The sequence below is a fragment of the Rhizophagus irregularis genome, chromosome 4, assembly GCF_026210795.1.
Source record: "Rhizophagus irregularis chromosome 4, complete sequence".
Lineage (NCBI taxonomy): Eukaryota > Fungi > Glomeromycota > Glomeromycetes > Glomerales > Glomeraceae > Rhizophagus > Rhizophagus irregularis.
Genome location: NC_089432.1, coordinates 5,214,899 through 5,232,361, shown reverse-complemented (window position 1 = coordinate 5,232,361; position 17,463 = coordinate 5,214,899). Strand labels below are relative to the sequence as shown.

The 17,463-nt window shown below is 27.4% G+C and overlaps 4 protein-coding genes across 4 annotated transcripts; 2 read left to right on the top strand and 2 right to left on the bottom strand.

Moving 5' to 3' along the window:
• Positions 1–456: 456 nt before the first annotated feature.
• OCT59_024434 (uncharacterized protein) lies at positions 457–1,658 on the bottom strand (the record flags this gene model as incomplete). Its single annotated transcript, XM_025322817.2, has 2 exons — positions 457–626; positions 689–1,658. 2 exons carry the CDS (start codon positions 1,656–1,658, stop codon positions 457–459), a joined length of 1,140 nt encoding a protein of 379 aa, XP_025165298.1.
• Positions 1,659–3,948: 2,290 nt separating this feature from the next.
• OCT59_024433 (uncharacterized protein) lies at positions 3,949–4,456 on the bottom strand (the record flags this gene model as incomplete). The annotated part of the gene is made up of 2 exons (XM_066135428.1): positions 3,949–4,071; positions 4,316–4,456. 2 exons carry the CDS (start codon positions 4,454–4,456, stop codon positions 3,949–3,951), a joined length of 264 nt encoding a protein of 87 aa, XP_065991451.1.
• Positions 4,457–5,588: 1,132 nt separating this feature from the next.
• OCT59_024432 (uncharacterized protein) lies at positions 5,589–6,135 on the top strand (the record flags this gene model as incomplete). The annotated part of the gene is made up of 2 exons (XM_025329023.1): positions 5,589–5,977; positions 6,045–6,135. The coding sequence occupies 2 exons, from the start codon at positions 5,589–5,591 to the stop codon at positions 6,133–6,135; spliced, it is 480 nt and encodes a 159-aa protein (XP_025164329.1).
• A 7,150-nt stretch (positions 6,136–13,285) lies between these two features.
• On the top strand, positions 13,286–14,554 carry OCT59_024431 (uncharacterized protein; the record flags this gene model as incomplete). Its single annotated transcript, XM_025328744.2, has 1 exon — positions 13,286–14,554. The coding sequence occupies one exon, from the start codon at positions 13,286–13,288 to the stop codon at positions 14,552–14,554; it is 1,269 nt and encodes a 422-aa protein (XP_025165300.2).
• Between the last annotated feature and the right edge of the window lie 2,909 nt (positions 14,555–17,463).

Sequence of the window (17,463 nt, the reverse complement as noted above, 5' to 3'; positions counted from 1 at the left end):
TCCAAAAAATTTTGCTCACCACTGTATATGCATATTAAGATAACAGTAAACTAATTATTTTTGTTATCTGTCCCATTCGCTACCTCCACTTTTTTTACTGAAAAATTGATAAAGTTGCAGTACACCAAAAAAAATAAATTATTGTTTATGTGCCATTTTTTGTAAATGTGTTCACTTTGTTGTATTATATCAAATCTTTTTTTTTTGGAGGTAATCAAATTTTAAATACAGAAATTGATTTAAAATCATAGAAACATTATAGGCATGTGTAAAGATAGTGAAAAATTTAGCATAAGCTAGAGATCTGCAAATTATAAATTATTTGTAAAGTAAATACTAAAAGTGATATTGCGTAGGGTTAAAGGTAAAGTGAAAAAGATGTATTTTACATAAAAATCTGTAAGAGCTAATAATAAAGAAAAATATGTAAAATTGTGATTATAGAAGTTTATAAAATTAAAAAATCGTGCTGTTTTTCTTGTTTTTCTTGCTTTTCTTGCTTTTCTTGCTTTTCTTTTTTTTACTTTTGTTCTTGTCCGGGATTTCTTTATAGACTCCCTCAAGTTTCCAGGGTTTCTTATCATCCGCACGTTTAAAATCATGTGTAGTACGTTCAGCTTCAGTATCTGAAAGAGAGAAGAAAAGTTAATACAAAATTATGTTAAAAAAATAAGATTTGTACACATACAATACTCCCATTCAAAAACAACCCCATCTTCATCAACATCCCATGCCACCTCGCCAGTCCAGGGTTTTGTTGCCGCCTCTTCCAAAGAATTCCCAAGTGGCCACAGTGCATCAGACATCCTGTCTAACTCAAAAACTCGACCATAGCAATCTAAAAACATTATTCCATATTCTCGCTTCCCAATAAGTATGATATGGTTAAAGCCAAAATTTCGAACATCGTAAAGATCTGGTCCATAACCCATTTTTACCCTCATACACTCGGTAAGACTTGATACTTCACAGGGCCCTTGATTAACAGATTCTGCAAGTTGGTGACGGTTGGATTCACTCGCAATAATTTCGATTACCATGGATGAATTGTTGCAACATTCATGACCCTCTGACACATTATGCAAAGGTATCTCAGTACAATCTCTTCCAATTCTATAGCATGGCTGTACAAATCGGCATGATACCCATTTTGTCCTTTCATCGCTTCCCACGACACCGATTCTGCATAATTTCCCCATAGATGCTTGTATAGACTCAATTCTTGCTCTGTTAGGGCACGAGTTATCCCTTAAAATATCATCATATTCTCTGACCTCATCTTTGCTACCGCTTTTAGTTCTTTTACATTTAATCTCGTTATTTCTGGCAGTTTCGCTGGTGATAGGTAAACTGAAGCTCTGGGCCTGAATCTCTTTATTTTGTTGTGTGTAAGGTTTATCATAAATGGACGGAATGCTTTTCTTAGTTCTATCTTTATGAACTGTCTCTTCAAAACTACCAGGTTCCATGAGAGATATTCCCTTTGTCTCTTGAAAATTACTTTCTTGATGAGAAGATTGACATAGAAGCTCCATAGGAAATAAAGCGCGTTCAAGCTCATATATATCATTTTCTTTACTTTTTTGCCATTTACTTTCTTCACTTCGGTTGGCAAAGTGCTGTGGAAAATAGGAATGAGAAAATCTTGTTTCATTCATCTTTTGGGAACCAAGTAGAAAAACTATTATTGGGGCAAAATCAGGTTAGCGGTTGGTAAACGTCATGTCATCACGTGCTACTCACTTTTTTTCCTGGGAATCGATAAAGAAAAATATATAAAATATTCTGTTAGCTCTTTCAATAAGGAAAGTAAGGAGTTAAATAAACGAGAAATCTTGGTCATTTCTGACATCATTTGATGTCATTTTAATGTCATTTGATAGAATCCACTTATTGGTTTATTTTCACGTAACGATCAACATTCACTGGCCAATAAAATTTCAACTAAAAATATATTTTTTTTATTACAATATAATAATACAAGTAGACGTTTGGAAAATTAGTACTGAATATCTAGTAATGTTTGACATGAATTTGTGAAGAGAGTTTGATTTGTAAACTCTAAAAAATATTATTATTAGTAAAAAAATTTAATATAATACTTTTAATGTTTTTAAACATTACCCAAGATCCTTTTTTCAGAATCGGTCTCAACTTTTTTTGATTTATAATTATCAGTCTTTTCAAGTTTGCAACTATCTTCATCCATTTCTTCATTAATATCCGATTCTATTTGAGTTTCTTCTAAGTGCAATCTCTGATTATATGGTTTGTTAATTCATCAATAGATTTATCTAAGTATTTATAGTAATGTTCACACTTTAAACCTAAACATTCTTCATAATATGCATGTCCACATATCAAAACTTCACCCCTTTGTTTGTTGAATTTCTGCAAAAGTTTTTATCACAAAACTTTTTCATATTTGGAGGTATAGGAGAATGGTATCCAAGAGGTAAAGCATCCAATGGAAAACTTGTAGGAATGGATGTAAAATAATAATGAGGTTTTTAATTTCTTTTTCCCTCCATTTTTTTTCTACTTTTCCATTATTTTTCCAGATCTCATCAAAAAAGTTCAATAAAAATAAGAGCAGTTCTTTTAATCATTTCATCTAAATATTTTTTTTTATATGGATAGTCTCTTTTCGGTACAAATGATGTAGCAAATAAATTTTTATCAATAAATAGAGCATCACGTCTAAGGGATTTACTTGAAGAAACTTTTGCTATGGTATGTCTTTGTAAAAGACTTAAAATTTTCAATAACATACTCATCAAATTATTTTTTAAGGTTTCGATGATGGGATGGTTGATTGATTGCTAATAATACACATCAGACAAAAAGGTAAAAAGAATTTATCGTAATTATGTCTTTGGAACCTTCTCATCATACACCATAGATGAAATATTGTATCAACATATTCATTAAATTTATTATTTCGAAAAAGAACCGTATAGATATCCAGGGTTGCTGGAATAAGGTTATCAAGTAAATCAAAAAACATTCTATATCCAAATAATTTTTGTATTGCCAAACCTTTCTATTATAATATTCTTTATAAGTTTTCATCAGGAACTTGCTAGATATATTAATAAATTAATTTTTTTTAGCATCAAAAATTGTTAAATAAAGCTGGTTAAAAAATAACCAAAAAACAAGAAAGACTGATTAAAAGAAGTTTCGGAGAAGTCGTTCGTAAGAGGAATAGATGATGATGATACTTCACTGAACGTTAAATCGCTATAGGTCGATTTCACTTCTGTCTCACCGGTGGTACTTCTGATCTGTGCGCATATTCGAAAGATCAGAAGACATTTTTTGTTGCGTAAAAACACAGTTGAAAAATACAACTACCTTATTTTCCGAAGTTCGTAGCTGAGCCTATGAAAGTTGAAAAGGGGGAGGAGGGACTGCACGTAAAGGAGGAACTTCTTGAGATATTTAGCAATAAGCAACTTTGTAGTGGTAGCCAGTATCTCAAATAATTTAAGCCAAACATACTTGTTTTGATCCTTTTCCTTTCTTGTTCATTGCAACAAACTCAGCATCAGCGCATTACTGAAGTCCTTGCTGTGCAATTTGAAATCCCTGTTGTGTTACCCTATAAAAAAAGAATGTCCGGAAATTGTAGCTGAAAACGTCCGGAAAATGTTTATTTGTCTGGAATATGTCCGGAATATTGCAATATTCCGGACGTTGGAAAATTTCCATTTTCCGGAAAATGTCCAGAAAATGTCTAGGAGGGTTCAGACCCAGCGTCCAGAAAGTGTCCGGAATATTGCAATTTTCTGGACGTTTTCCGGACACACGGACATCTTCCGGATGTTTTTAGCTACAATTTCCGGACATTTTTTTTTTACAGGGTTATCTTATGGATAGATTGCCTTCCCCTTTCCTGTCATAACAAAGTTCAACAAGAACTGAATAAGAAATGCATCAAAGAAATTAATAAATACTTGCCCTTTCAACTTCTAATTCCTTGCTGGTCAATTCAGATTCCATCGCTAATGATGCGATCTGATACTTTGTATCCCAAATTTTCTTATTTTCATCACTCTTGGCAATACCCTATATATAAAAATAAGGAAATTAATAATAATATGATAAAATCAGATAATACACTCCGAGACAAAAAAAATAGGTGGGAAGAAAGTTCAAAATAAACCACAGGCACTACGGCCCTCCCTCAGTGACACTACGGACCATGAGTTTAGCTTAGAAGGAGTTTCTTATCCAGACACTATAGACCGGCACAACGTTTCCTTGGCCACACACATACTGTGTTACTCGTCAGTTTTACATACTGGAAAACCTTTTCAACATACTGTTGCCGGATGAGCCAAGGAGTGCGCTGATACCACCTATTGATTGTATGAGGTTTATAAATAACTATACTTTCCTTTAATTCGTTCTGCAATCCAGAGATTATTTTACAAGCTGGATATATTCCCATGTATATTTTGTTCAAGCACTTCAGCTCCTCAGCTAAGGCCGTATATGAATTTTGCTTGGTAATTAATGTTGAACGTGGTTGATTCTCAATTCAATAGATATCCCATTCGTTTACGTCTTCCCAGTCATTGGGATCCTTGTCCCAGTAATCTATAACAGCCAAATTTATATTTCTCAACATTCTGACCAATAAAAATAAGAACGGAGTGTATATTCACCTGAATATTTCAGCTTTGAACGTACCTCCTTTAGCATATCGACAAGCAATTTTTTTTTGGTGAAAAAAAAAGACAGTAAGCGATGATTATACGCGATTTTTTATGACGATGTAATGCCGTAACTCACCTAGTAAATTAATTAATTGTGAGGCGCAGTATTATATTTAAAATCAGTATATAAATTTTTAGTAGTTTAAAATTGTATTTTAATAGTCCGCAATGACGTTAAATTAGGATGTTAGGTTATTGGTCCGATATATTAAGATATCAGGTGGTTAATTTGTTAGATCATGATATAAAATTGGATGATAATTTAATTGGTTACTCAATGAAGGATACGCAGTAATTTTAGTACTACTTTTAAATAACAGATCAATTCGATCTCCCCAAAAATCAGGATACGAATCTTGAAAATAAAAAGAAATTTTAGGATAAATATTTAAATATTATTAAACCAAGCATATTATTGTATTTATTTATATTATTAATAAAGTATTATTTTGTTAATATCTAAGGTGGCAACGTGACTTATCACGGGCTTAGATGTCACAACTTACAACGATCATCCTGATCACAATTTTCACAGCCGTTACATGATTTAGGCCTAGGTCAAGGACCCCTGAATACAGAGATATCACTTTGTTGTACGTTACAATTTGTAACACCTATCACTATTTCATGAAAAAATTTTTGATGCAAATGCTTAAATTTGGCGAAACTTTATTAATGATTTTTCAGATATATACATAGCGAATCAGAAAATCTGGCTACGTGGATCAACTAATGGTCAAACGAAATTACAAATATAAATTATCTAAACAAAAATCCGCTTAACAAATGATATGGAATCAGTTTTCATAAAGGGCAGATCTAATATAAAAATAACAAAAAAAGGGACGTTTATTTTTTTTTAGAATGTTTGACACAAAGATTTCATCTAGGAATATTAAAAAAAGATATAGTTACCAGGCGGTCAAAAAGTTAAATGATCAAGAAAATGAAAAGAATGAATATACAATTATTAAGGACTGCATAAAAAAATATGATGGCCATCGGCATTTTGCTAAAATCATTAAAATTAACACAGTGAAATATATTTTAATGTATTTTAATGATGAACAAGAATTATTTAAGGCCACATATGACTCAGCAATGAACAAAGATTTAAGTAAAGGACTTCAGATAAAAAAACAAAATGAACTTATAGGAAAAGATGGGTTTCAAAAAGCTGAGATATCAAAAGACACTTACAAACAACGCACAGATTCTTTTGGAGGGCTAACAATTTGTAGATGCGTTAACGAGTAAAGAAGTAGTCGATAAATTTAATCAATTAAATTCAGACTTTAGTAACCGTATCGAAAATATTAGTGGGAAAGAAGACTCAGCCAGCAAAGGTAAAGAAAGAGGAAAAGTTGTGGAATCAGAAATCGAACAATTGAACGAAAATAACAAAGCGTAGCGACAGTTCAGGGACGAAGAGACAACTCTGATAGCGAATAAACGTTCAATAAAGTAAACAAATTTGATAAATAAGGTTGTATTTTATTTTCGTTGGAAAAGGGTGTGAAGATTATTTTAGTCAAACAAAAGAAGACATTTTTGGCTAGCAAAAAAACATTTCTGTCAGACGGAAATCAAATAGGCGTTATACTTTCAGTATATTACTTTCTTGATTTTACAATTTTTAAATTTTTTTCTTTTTGTTTTTTTATTTTTTTTATTTTTTGATGTGTTTAGTTTAGCGTGTTCACAATTTCAATCTACTAGATAAATGCTTTATTTAGCGGATGTTCTAGAAGCGTCTACATTGTAATAAATTACATAACGTGAATATTACAATATTAATAAAGGTTATTTAATAAAAATAATGATGATAATAATATTCTTAAACTTTATTTGAAACAAACCTTAACGCAATTTTTAAACCATAAGTTGTTACAATTTTGATTCAGAAATTCATTTTCAAAAATTGTATATCAGATATTTTTTTAATAAATTAAAATTATAATTGAAATTTTATTTTTTCGATATGTAAATGAGAAATTTAAGGCGATTCGCATCGCACATTTTAACTTGATTTTAGAGATGCTCTAACCATCTTAATTAAATGATTAATTTTACTTGTGTAACCAGTTAAGAGTGCAACTAGGGATGCCAACGGTCGGTTCGGTTCGGTTTCGGTTTTAAAACCGCGGTTTTCAGCTGAAACCGAACTGACCGCAAAACCGACCGATAAAACCGAATTGCAAAACTGATCGCAAAATTACTGCAAAATTGAATGAACTAATGTTAGAAAGTGTTAATTATAATTTTATTTGATAATATTCCTTAAAATTATAATTTTTTTTACGATAATAATGTCAATTTTGCGATTTTTTTCAGCGGAACAAAAAATCACGTGATCGACGCGTAAAAAATTTTCTTATTATTTCAAAAATAAGAATACTATATATATAAATAAACACCAAAATCATAATTTTTAATAGTATTCTCAATATAATAAACATTCTTTTCTTTTGGAATATATGATTAACTGATCGGTTTTTTTGTCGGTTTTTTTATATATAAAACCGACGGTTAACCGGTCGGTCTTGGACTGAAACCGAACCGTAACCGAACCGATAAAAACCGGTTATAATCGGTTATAACCAAACTTTTGGCATCCCTAAGTGCAACAGTTCAGACTAAAGTTTGGCTGACACTATATTTTATTTATTATTTAGGTTGGTATTAATTAAGTCAATTAGATTTTGAAAGATGTAATAAAGAATATCATTATATTATTAATTTCTTATGAATAAAACGAGTGAATAAATGCGAATTTAATCAAAGGAAATCTCAATAAATTTTAGATCCGCTAGTTAATAATCTTTGGATGTTATTTAATATATCAATGGACCGTTGGAAATTGTACTGTACTATGTCAGTGCAATTTAATACGTACTGTACTTTATAGTGTTGTATTTATATTGGTTTATAATGTCACGAGGTAACATCAAATGTTAACGCAGATCATGTTTACATAGAACTACTGTATTTATTAATTAAACTCTTTCTTTTACTCTTACTGCTAGAAATTAATTCATGAATAATAGAAATTTAGTTGATTGATCTATAAATGAAACTTTACAATGAATATTGCAGCATGCAGATATCTCAAGTAAATATTTATCGTTTCAATATTGTACGCTGATTAACTATTGATGAAAATATAAATGGTAGGTAATTGACTGACATATACGTTATGAACAAGTACTGTGCAGAGAGATGGGATTAGCAACGATGAGCGAATATAGATAAGAAATTAGTTTACATAGCGATATTTAACGAGAAGAAAAGAAGTTATCAAAATGTATCTAGAAAAGGATATAAACATTGCTTGGAAATTTTTAAAAACACACAAAACTCCAAGAAAATCAACAAAACAACAAGCATCATTGGCAGCCATTTTATCCTATTGTTAAGTATATCACATATAATAATTATATTATCGTTTAGCTTTTTTTAGTTCATATTGAGAGTCAAAAAAGTTTAAAAGTTTATGTATTAGTTTTAAAAAAAAATTATATGATAAAAGATTAAAAAAAGTTTATTATATAAAAGTTTAAAAAATTTATATAAATGTATAAATAAGTTTATTTTAAGTGATTGTTTTATTTTTTTATTCTACTAACTTAAATTATCGTATGATCATATATGGATTATTGTATGTCTGCATAAAATAAATGATAATATAATTTATTTATATTATTTTCTAGGTGTTTGTATAATTATGTTTCTTTCTTGATAAATCATAATTAATAAGCACGCACGTTACTAATTTTTAAAAAAAAAAAAATTAAATTGAGCAACTAAATTATTTGGTAAAGATCTATATGCCAGTTAAAGTTTCTTGATTGATTCCAGAAAAATAGAAATGGATTCACTTTATTTTCGACTTAAAGGTGATTGTTATATTTTATTTAATTCTCTTAAGATCATTTTATCCTGAGGTTTAAGATTATAATGAATTATCAAAGTAATCTCCACATAATTAATAAGACGCTGCTAATATTTAAAATGACGGGCGAATTCATAAGATTTCTTGAAACTAAAAGTGTCCATCTCGTAGAAATGAATACATTAAATAAATAAAAAATATGTTTTATACATACGTATTGATAAACGAACATATAATTCTTTGAGCTCTAATAATATTAATATTTTACTTCATTGAGATAAATTAGTGCGCGCCATGTAATCATATGCCTTATTACGACTTGATTAAAATAAAAATTGAATCCATTATTTTTCAAAATTAACTTTGGAATAAATTGATAGGTTTTTATTGAGTTACAACACCTATAAGGGTATTGCATACGATAGAATGAACAATTAAATTGGAAGTTTTTTTTACAAATGTTATACAAAATATAAATCGGATGCCAATTATTGATCAAATTGGTTAATTAAAAATATGAAACCAGCTCATAATTATAATTTTCTAGTATTTAGGTCCGCCAAAATATTTTGTTTATTATCAAGTTAGGAAAAGACAACTACTGCACGTCATTTTTTTTTTTACAACCCTTTTTTAATTTGCAAATATTTTATGAAAATTTTCAAGAATAATATTTATTTATTTGTTTATAAATAACTTTATATCAGGAATAAAATCCTTACGAATGTATTGTCATTTGAGTACTACCTGCTACACAATTTTCTGTAAAAAATCCACGTAAGTGATACAATCTGGATCTAGAACGCACTTTTCTTTTTGTGTATAAAAGGTACAAAACAATGATTAGCAATCACGTGATATTTTACACCCTATTATCACATACATTCTAAAAATGGACGTTAAGGGGAAGATTTACACAGAGAGAAATAAGCTATAGATAAATAAGAATCATTGTTAAGAAGTTATGATAATCAATAAGACTTACACATATTACGTAATTAACAAGGGGTAAGCTTATATTAGATAAGCTATTAAACTGAATATTACGTAATATTTGTAATACTTGTAAGTCCCTAATCGAATAATAATAATAAATCAATTCCTTCTCAAATAAAAACAAAAAAGTCAATTAACTCATTTTTAAAAATTGTTCAAACAACAATCAAAATTAATCAAACAATCATCACTGTCAAGCTAGTAACGATTGTTGCTTTTGAAATAACATTAATTCTACAAATTAATGTTTATATAATATTAAACACTAATACTATGAAATTTATTTACATTGACTTAGCGTTATAATGAAGATTTTAAATTTTCTTGCTGCTGGAATAACTTATCCGATGGAAATTTATTTTTTCATTTTATTGTACGTTATCTCAAATAAATATTGTCTTAAGCTGCTTAACCAAAAGTATTATGATTTTCACTTTTACATAGCGTCAGAATATCAATTAACAAAAAAAAAAATTATTGAATATATTTGAACATATTATTATAATATATGAAAATAATAGAATTTCAGTTTGTAAAATTTAATTTAAATATATTATAGATAAATTATTATCGTTATCACACAGCGAGATGTATCGTGACAATGAAAGAATATTAGTTTCAAATTATGCACAAACATTTACAAATAAAGTTAAATTTAAAAAATCCTAAAAATGTTTTCTAACGAAGAATATTAATTTGTGCAGCGGTCGATTTATTTGTGGCTAATGTAACGCATGAATATTATTACTATAACAGATAATAGATTTATACCAATCTTTAAATAATTTCTAAAAAGGATATACCCGATATGACCTGAACAATTTTGAAACATAAAGGGAGAATATCAAAAACAAAACAATACAATGCATGGGGGGAGGAAATAATAAGAAAACAATGTAAAGTATGTAAAATTCCAATTTTCTATGATGATAATAGATATTTTAAAAGCCTAAAATTTTGTTTGTTTGATTTATTATAAATACGCTTGGCTTCTCCTTGTAAAATCCCATCAAAAGAAAAGAGTTCAAAGAACAAAAAAAATCAATTAATCAAATTAATCAAAGAAATCAAACAAATATCAAATTCTCAAGATTTTTTCTCAAGTAAACTCAATCAAAAATGAATCCAACAACTATTACCTTTAAACCAATTGTTATTGTTGCTTCCGAAATAACTGAAAACCCTGATGGTAATCCTACAAACTCATGTTCTATAATGTAAATGGAAAATTCTTTCAACGACTTTACGATTTTGGTTATTACATGGCAAAACCTATGAAGACCAATTTTAACCCTAATGACGTAGCTACTATTCATTACAAAATGGCCTGGCGCTATTATTTTTATTAAATTTCTTTATATTAACATGTATCATAAAAAAAAATATCTTTGTAATTTAAATTTTATTTGTAATTTTGAATATATTTATTATATTTGTGTATAGTTTTACTTATTCATTAAAAATAAAAATTTTTTGATTTTACATAAATTATAAATTATCTAATTATCATATTAAATATCCTTCTGTTGTACTTCATATTTCGAAGCTCAATCTTTCATTAAAAAAAAAAATGATGCAATATTGTTTGTTACGTAAAATAGCTGCAGTCAGCCATGTGATCAACTCCTTAAAAATGTGACCTGTAAATCCAAACTATTTTAATCACCATTGATTTGTTGAGAAATCGATTCTGCCAAAATCGAATCGAAATGATTGTCGAATAAAAAAAAAAATCGAAACTATAGTGCTGGCCAGAATTACGAAATTATAAATCACGTGACATTGGATCTTTGCGTTAATGCGAAATTTTGAATTGTGATTTGTGTCACACTAAAGTTTTAATTCTGGCCGGAATTATAAGCTTGGCCAGAGTTACTGCCGATCCCTGATTATTCGTGCAATTTTAAATGCGAAATCATAAAATTCAATAATCAAATGATTATATTGTTAAATTTGTGATCATTGGAAATTTTCCTGCCACAAATTTAATGATGCACAATTGATTAGAAATGATTAATCGAAAATCAAATTTTAGAATCGAAATTTGAGAAACGTATTTACCTTGACGCTATTTGACAATTTGATTAAAAGTTTTAGAATATTAAATTTAATTTATATTAAATATTCATGTTACAAGCTTTTTACCTTTATCATCACTGTGAGCCATTACTATATAATTATATCAAAGTTCTCCCTAATGAAAAAGATAATGTAAAATAGTTTTTAAAACCGGTGTGGATTGATTACACAGTATAATTTATGCAAAATGTATAAAATGTATTACGTGACATGAATTAAAGATCAGCACCGACTGCCACCGAGTTGACAAATCAGAACTGAGTTGCTGACAGATCGGCGGCAGAAAATTGTCAGCAGGTTTTTAGTTAAAAATTTTTTGTTTTAAATTTTATTTATAGAAAATTTTTCGTGGAGAATTTTTTTTCTATTTTTTATTATAAAATAAAATTTTTTGATAGATTTTTTTTTAATAGGTAAAGCTTTTTTTTTGATAGGATTTCTTTGGAACATTTTTTTTAATAGAAAAATTTTTTTTTTAATAAAAAATTTCGGTAGTAAATTTTTTTTATTAATAGAGGAATTTCTTTTTTAATAGAGGTATTTTTTTTCTTGGTAGATAATTTCTTTAAAGAATTTCTTTGAGAATTTTTTTTAATGGGTAAAAATATTTTTTGAATAGATCATTTCGTTAGTAAATTTTTTAACTTGATAGAAAATTTCGGTAAAGAATTTTCTTTTTAATAGAAGGAAAGTTTTTTTGATATGGAAATTCTTTTGAGATTTATTTTAATGGGTAAAAATTTTTTTTTGAATTTTTTTTTATATAGGAAATTTGTTTTTTTTTTTGATGAAAGATTTTCGTTAGAAATTATTTCTTTAATAGGAGATATTTTTTGATAATTTTGTTAGTTGAAAAGTTTTTTATAGGTGAGTCTTTTTTTGAATTTAGTTTGGAAAGTCTTAATAGAAAATTTTATTGAAAATAATTTTTTTAATGAGGGAATTGAGAATTTTGGTTTGAAATAATAAAGAATTTCGTTAGAGATCTTTTTTTCTTTTCATAAAAATTTACTGGAAAATTTATTACAATTTTAATAAATTTGTAAATTAATTATTTTTTTTTTTAATGAATATTATAAAATAAATGGTTTGCTAGCACTTGCACGTGATCCAGTGCGAAAAACTATGTTGGTCATTTTGAGGTGAATTTTTTTTATATGACTGCTGATATGACAATTTATATATCACATGAGTAATTTTTATCCATAGATAATTCCACATTCATATAAACTAATTATATATAATCTAATACGCCATTATTAGACTATTATTTGTGCTAGATCATTCTTATCAGTTTGACTAATTTTTCAAGTTTCATTATATTTGGTTTTTACATTTATATTCAGATTTGGTCTACAGTTGTGTTAGATTCATTACATTTTATGTTTTTTATATAAAATACATTAATCATGCATTCAACTATTGGTAAATTTTCTTTACTAAAAAAAAAAAGATGTCAAAATTAAATAGGGACATCATTTTTTATATTTTTCAAGATCTAATTGATTTCACTAATATGAATTTAAACAATAACAAAAAATATAGAAAATCTCTATTTTATTGTTTATTAGTTAATAAACTTTGGTGTGAAATTATGATACCAATATTATGGAGTTCTCCATATAAATATATTTGTAAAAAAGAATTATTTTTTAATATTATCATTTCACATTTATCAGATAATTCAATTAAACTTTTGAAAAATAATTATATCATCAAATCAAATTTTCAAAAGCAAAAACTTTCATTTAATTATATTAAATTTTGTAAAAATCTTAATGATATTCATAAGGTTTTACCAAATGATTCAATATTAAAGAAAGAAATTTATAAACTTTTTATTAGTGAATGTTCTATAAAATGTTTAAGTTTAAATATGATATATTATCCAATATTTCAATATCCAGGAGCAAATATTTCTCTTTCAAATTTATATGAATTATATTGTAATATAAGAGAACAAAATTTTTATCATGAATTGGCACAAATATGTAGATCAATAGAAAAACTTTATATAGAACTTGATGATTATGATCTTTCTGGAATTGTTGAATTAATTGAAATGCAAAAACATATTAAATACTTATATATAGAAGGATATTGTGAATGCCAAAAGATTGCTCAGGCTTTAGAAAAACATGTAAATTCAATTATTTATTTGGTATCAACTAAGTATACATCTTTTTTATATTTTCTCTTTCCAAAATTAACAAATTTACAATTCATAAGAATACGTAATGGGGATAATATTAATAATTATGAACCAATTAAAAAATTTGAGGAATACGCAATGGATGCAAGTTATTATAAACTTCAAATACTTGAGTTATATAAAATATCACTTTATATTGTAATTAATATTATACAAAATACCAATGGAAATCTTTGGAAAATTAAAATTAGAATTCCTAGTTATGATCAAGCAAAAGAATATAATCAGACAATCTACAGATATTGTCCAAATATAAAATATGCAACAGTATTTTTAAACAGAGATGAAACTTTGGAAGAATTAAAGAATATTTTCATCAAGTGTCAATACTTGGTAGCAATAGATATAGATGAGTTAATTTTGGAAAAATATCGTGATAAATTTCTGGATTTGTTGATTGAATTGGCACCACTCCCTTTATACAAAATTCACATTGATCGATTTAGGTATTTTAATAAAGAATCTTTAAAATTATTTTTTAATAATTGGAATTGTAAAGGTAAAAAAACTTTGCATTTATATCATCGTTTTGTTGAAGTGCATAATTTTATTAAAAAATATAAAATAGAAGGTATAATTGAATGTAATTATTATGATGATGATTTTTGGAATCATGAAATTACATGGCCAGATATCGTAAAGGATATATAGATAATATTATTTGTCATAATGATTAGAAATAACAATATATTTGTGTGCATAAAGACGTTGTAACCTTTAACTTTTAGAGAAATTTTAATATTTATACATTTTTATGATTGCTTGTAGCATATGTTTTTTTTATGAAAGAATTAAATATTATTCATTTGTGTAATTATAAATTACATATTTTTGTATTAATAAAAAAAATTTATTATAAAAACATAAAAATAAACAGAAACACTCCCAGTTGAACTTTTACGTAAGTAAAAATTTGGACTTTTGCAAATCTAAAATCTGCAGAACCGCAACTTGCAATTATCCGCAATCTCACAAATATTCCACAAATCCACAAATATCTAAAGTACCGCGATTCAATTGCAGAATATTTGCGGGATTGCAGAATAGTTGCAGATTTGCGGAATGTTCACAAAAAAAACTAATTTTTTTTAATGAATATAATTTTTTAATTTAACTACTAGAAAATATATTTCCTGTTACTTCATTTTTTAATCACATTTCAGCATAATTATTGTCCGGAGATTATATATGTCTACAGCTCTACACATTATGAAAAATGATCGATCATCCTATCTCCTAATGTGACGACGTTACGTCATCCAATAAAATCGAGGTTTATCTTTTTTCGCTGCTTCCTAGTATATAAAACAGTCATATGATATAACAACATTCTTTTTTTTTATCCAACCTATATGTCAAACGCTTCCTCTCTTCCTGTGATAACTTTTCTTGTGTTGAAAGAAAACATACTGTATCTAAAGGAATTGAAAACGTTATTGTCAAGAGCGTAGCAAATGACTATTTATTGTACAGAACTAGATAAATTTGTAGTACCGGTTTATCCCATGTATTTTTCCTTCCTTCCACCTACGTCACTATAATTTAACCCCTGCTTATTTCCTTTTATGTTTTGTATCACATTTTTTTTAACGCTTTATTTTTAGACATTTTATCACTTTAAACGACGGACCCTCAACGGTTTCCGTTTTCCTAGTAATTAATCTGATAAAGAAACTAAAAAACTCTAATCTTCAAATCAAAGTTTTCTTAAAGTCTTCAACAAAGCAAGATAAATATTAAACTGCATGTGACTTCATTGATAATAACTAGATTTGACTGGAATTAAAAATATGGTCATCTACTGTATCTTGAATTTTTGTCATAATTCGATTTCTTTAATGGAAAGAATCCATACTGATAACCTATAATATAAAATATTTAAAATAAATGTTTATAAATAGAAATTCACAAAAAGGTTTTGCAAGACTAAAATATTATATTAGGACTCTAAAACATTTCAATTCTTATCAGTTCGTTAAAAAATGGTTGCTGTGATGACAAAATAATTATACATTTATTTTGAGGATTAAAATCATAAAAAAAAAGTGTTATAAAGTTGAACTATGGTTTATTTATACAATATTAGAACATACCTGTAATCATTTACTCCTAACTTGTTATATTCTTTACTCTCAAAAGAACGTCAAAATTAAATTCTTTCGTACATGTTTTTTTTTTGATTGAATGAAATCAAAAATGTGTTTCTTTATCACTTGCCATTTTTGATTAACTATTCATAAATCATAATGACAAAATAAGTAATAATTCTTGGGTACTTAATAATGCTATTTAATGCTCTTATTAATAAGTTGACAAATTGAAGCAATAAAAAGATGACTTATAAACTTGCGTCTATATTATATATATTTAGTTTATATTAGTGCTCCTACCGGGTCGGATTCGGTCGGGTTTGGAGAATATATCCGACTCGACCCGGCAAAAATAGAAATGATCCGATTTTAACCCGACCCGAGTATATTTAATTCGAATAACCCGGGTTAGACCCGAAATTTTCATTGGATAATATACTGTATGCTTAGTAATATATCAAAAATATTTTTTCAAATATAATTTTTTCAATAACTCAAGGTAATTGATCTACAAGATGATCATATAGGTTACACAACTTTTTGTTATTAAAACTAAAGCTAAGCACGAATTTAAAGATATCTTCAATTTCCTGTTTATTTATTGCTTTATATTTGAACTATAAAATCGAAATTATATCACTTGCTTTAACAGAAATTTGACTATACTTTATATCTGCCAGGACTTTAAACACATGCATGCTCTAATTCTATCTGCTTTAAGATTGCAGCTATCAAATCGGTTCAACTGGAAACTATTGGAATGCTGGTTGCTTTATTAATCATCAAAATCAACTTATTAGTTAATGTAATGTTAATAATTAAAATAATAATTCATACACATACCCAAAATTGCGAGGTGTCTCTAGCAATTTTCGCTAAGTGAGGATATACTACCTCATACATTTATCTAACAAAATTATATAACGTAATCAATATTAATGCGTAATCGATATGTGATCAGTGATTTTAATGATCATCCGGGTCTAATTCGGGTCAAAACTCGAGTCAAGGAAATGAATGACCCGACCTGACGGGTCGGGTCATGCGGGTCACGGGTTATTAAAATTGTTAGTACCGACCCGATTTAAAATTTACTCGGATTGAATTATCCGGGTTAGACCCGAATTTTGCGGAGCACTAGTTTATATATATCAGAAAAAAAATATATATATATATTTCGTGAACTGTGATTTACGGTACTCATATTTTTGTGCCTAGCTGATTATATAAACAATTATAACAAGGTAATAGTCAATATTGATAGTCATGTGAATCATGTGGATAAATTTTTTTTCTCACGATTAATACGCGAAAATTTTTCTTCACTCTCTCTTTTATGAAAATCTCTTTTATGAAACCTGTATAATTGTTTAATAAGAAAATATCATTCATAAGCTAAGTATTTTGTAATTTTTAAATACATTTATTTTATTATTGTTACAGAAAAGTTTTTTATTTATTTTATTATGT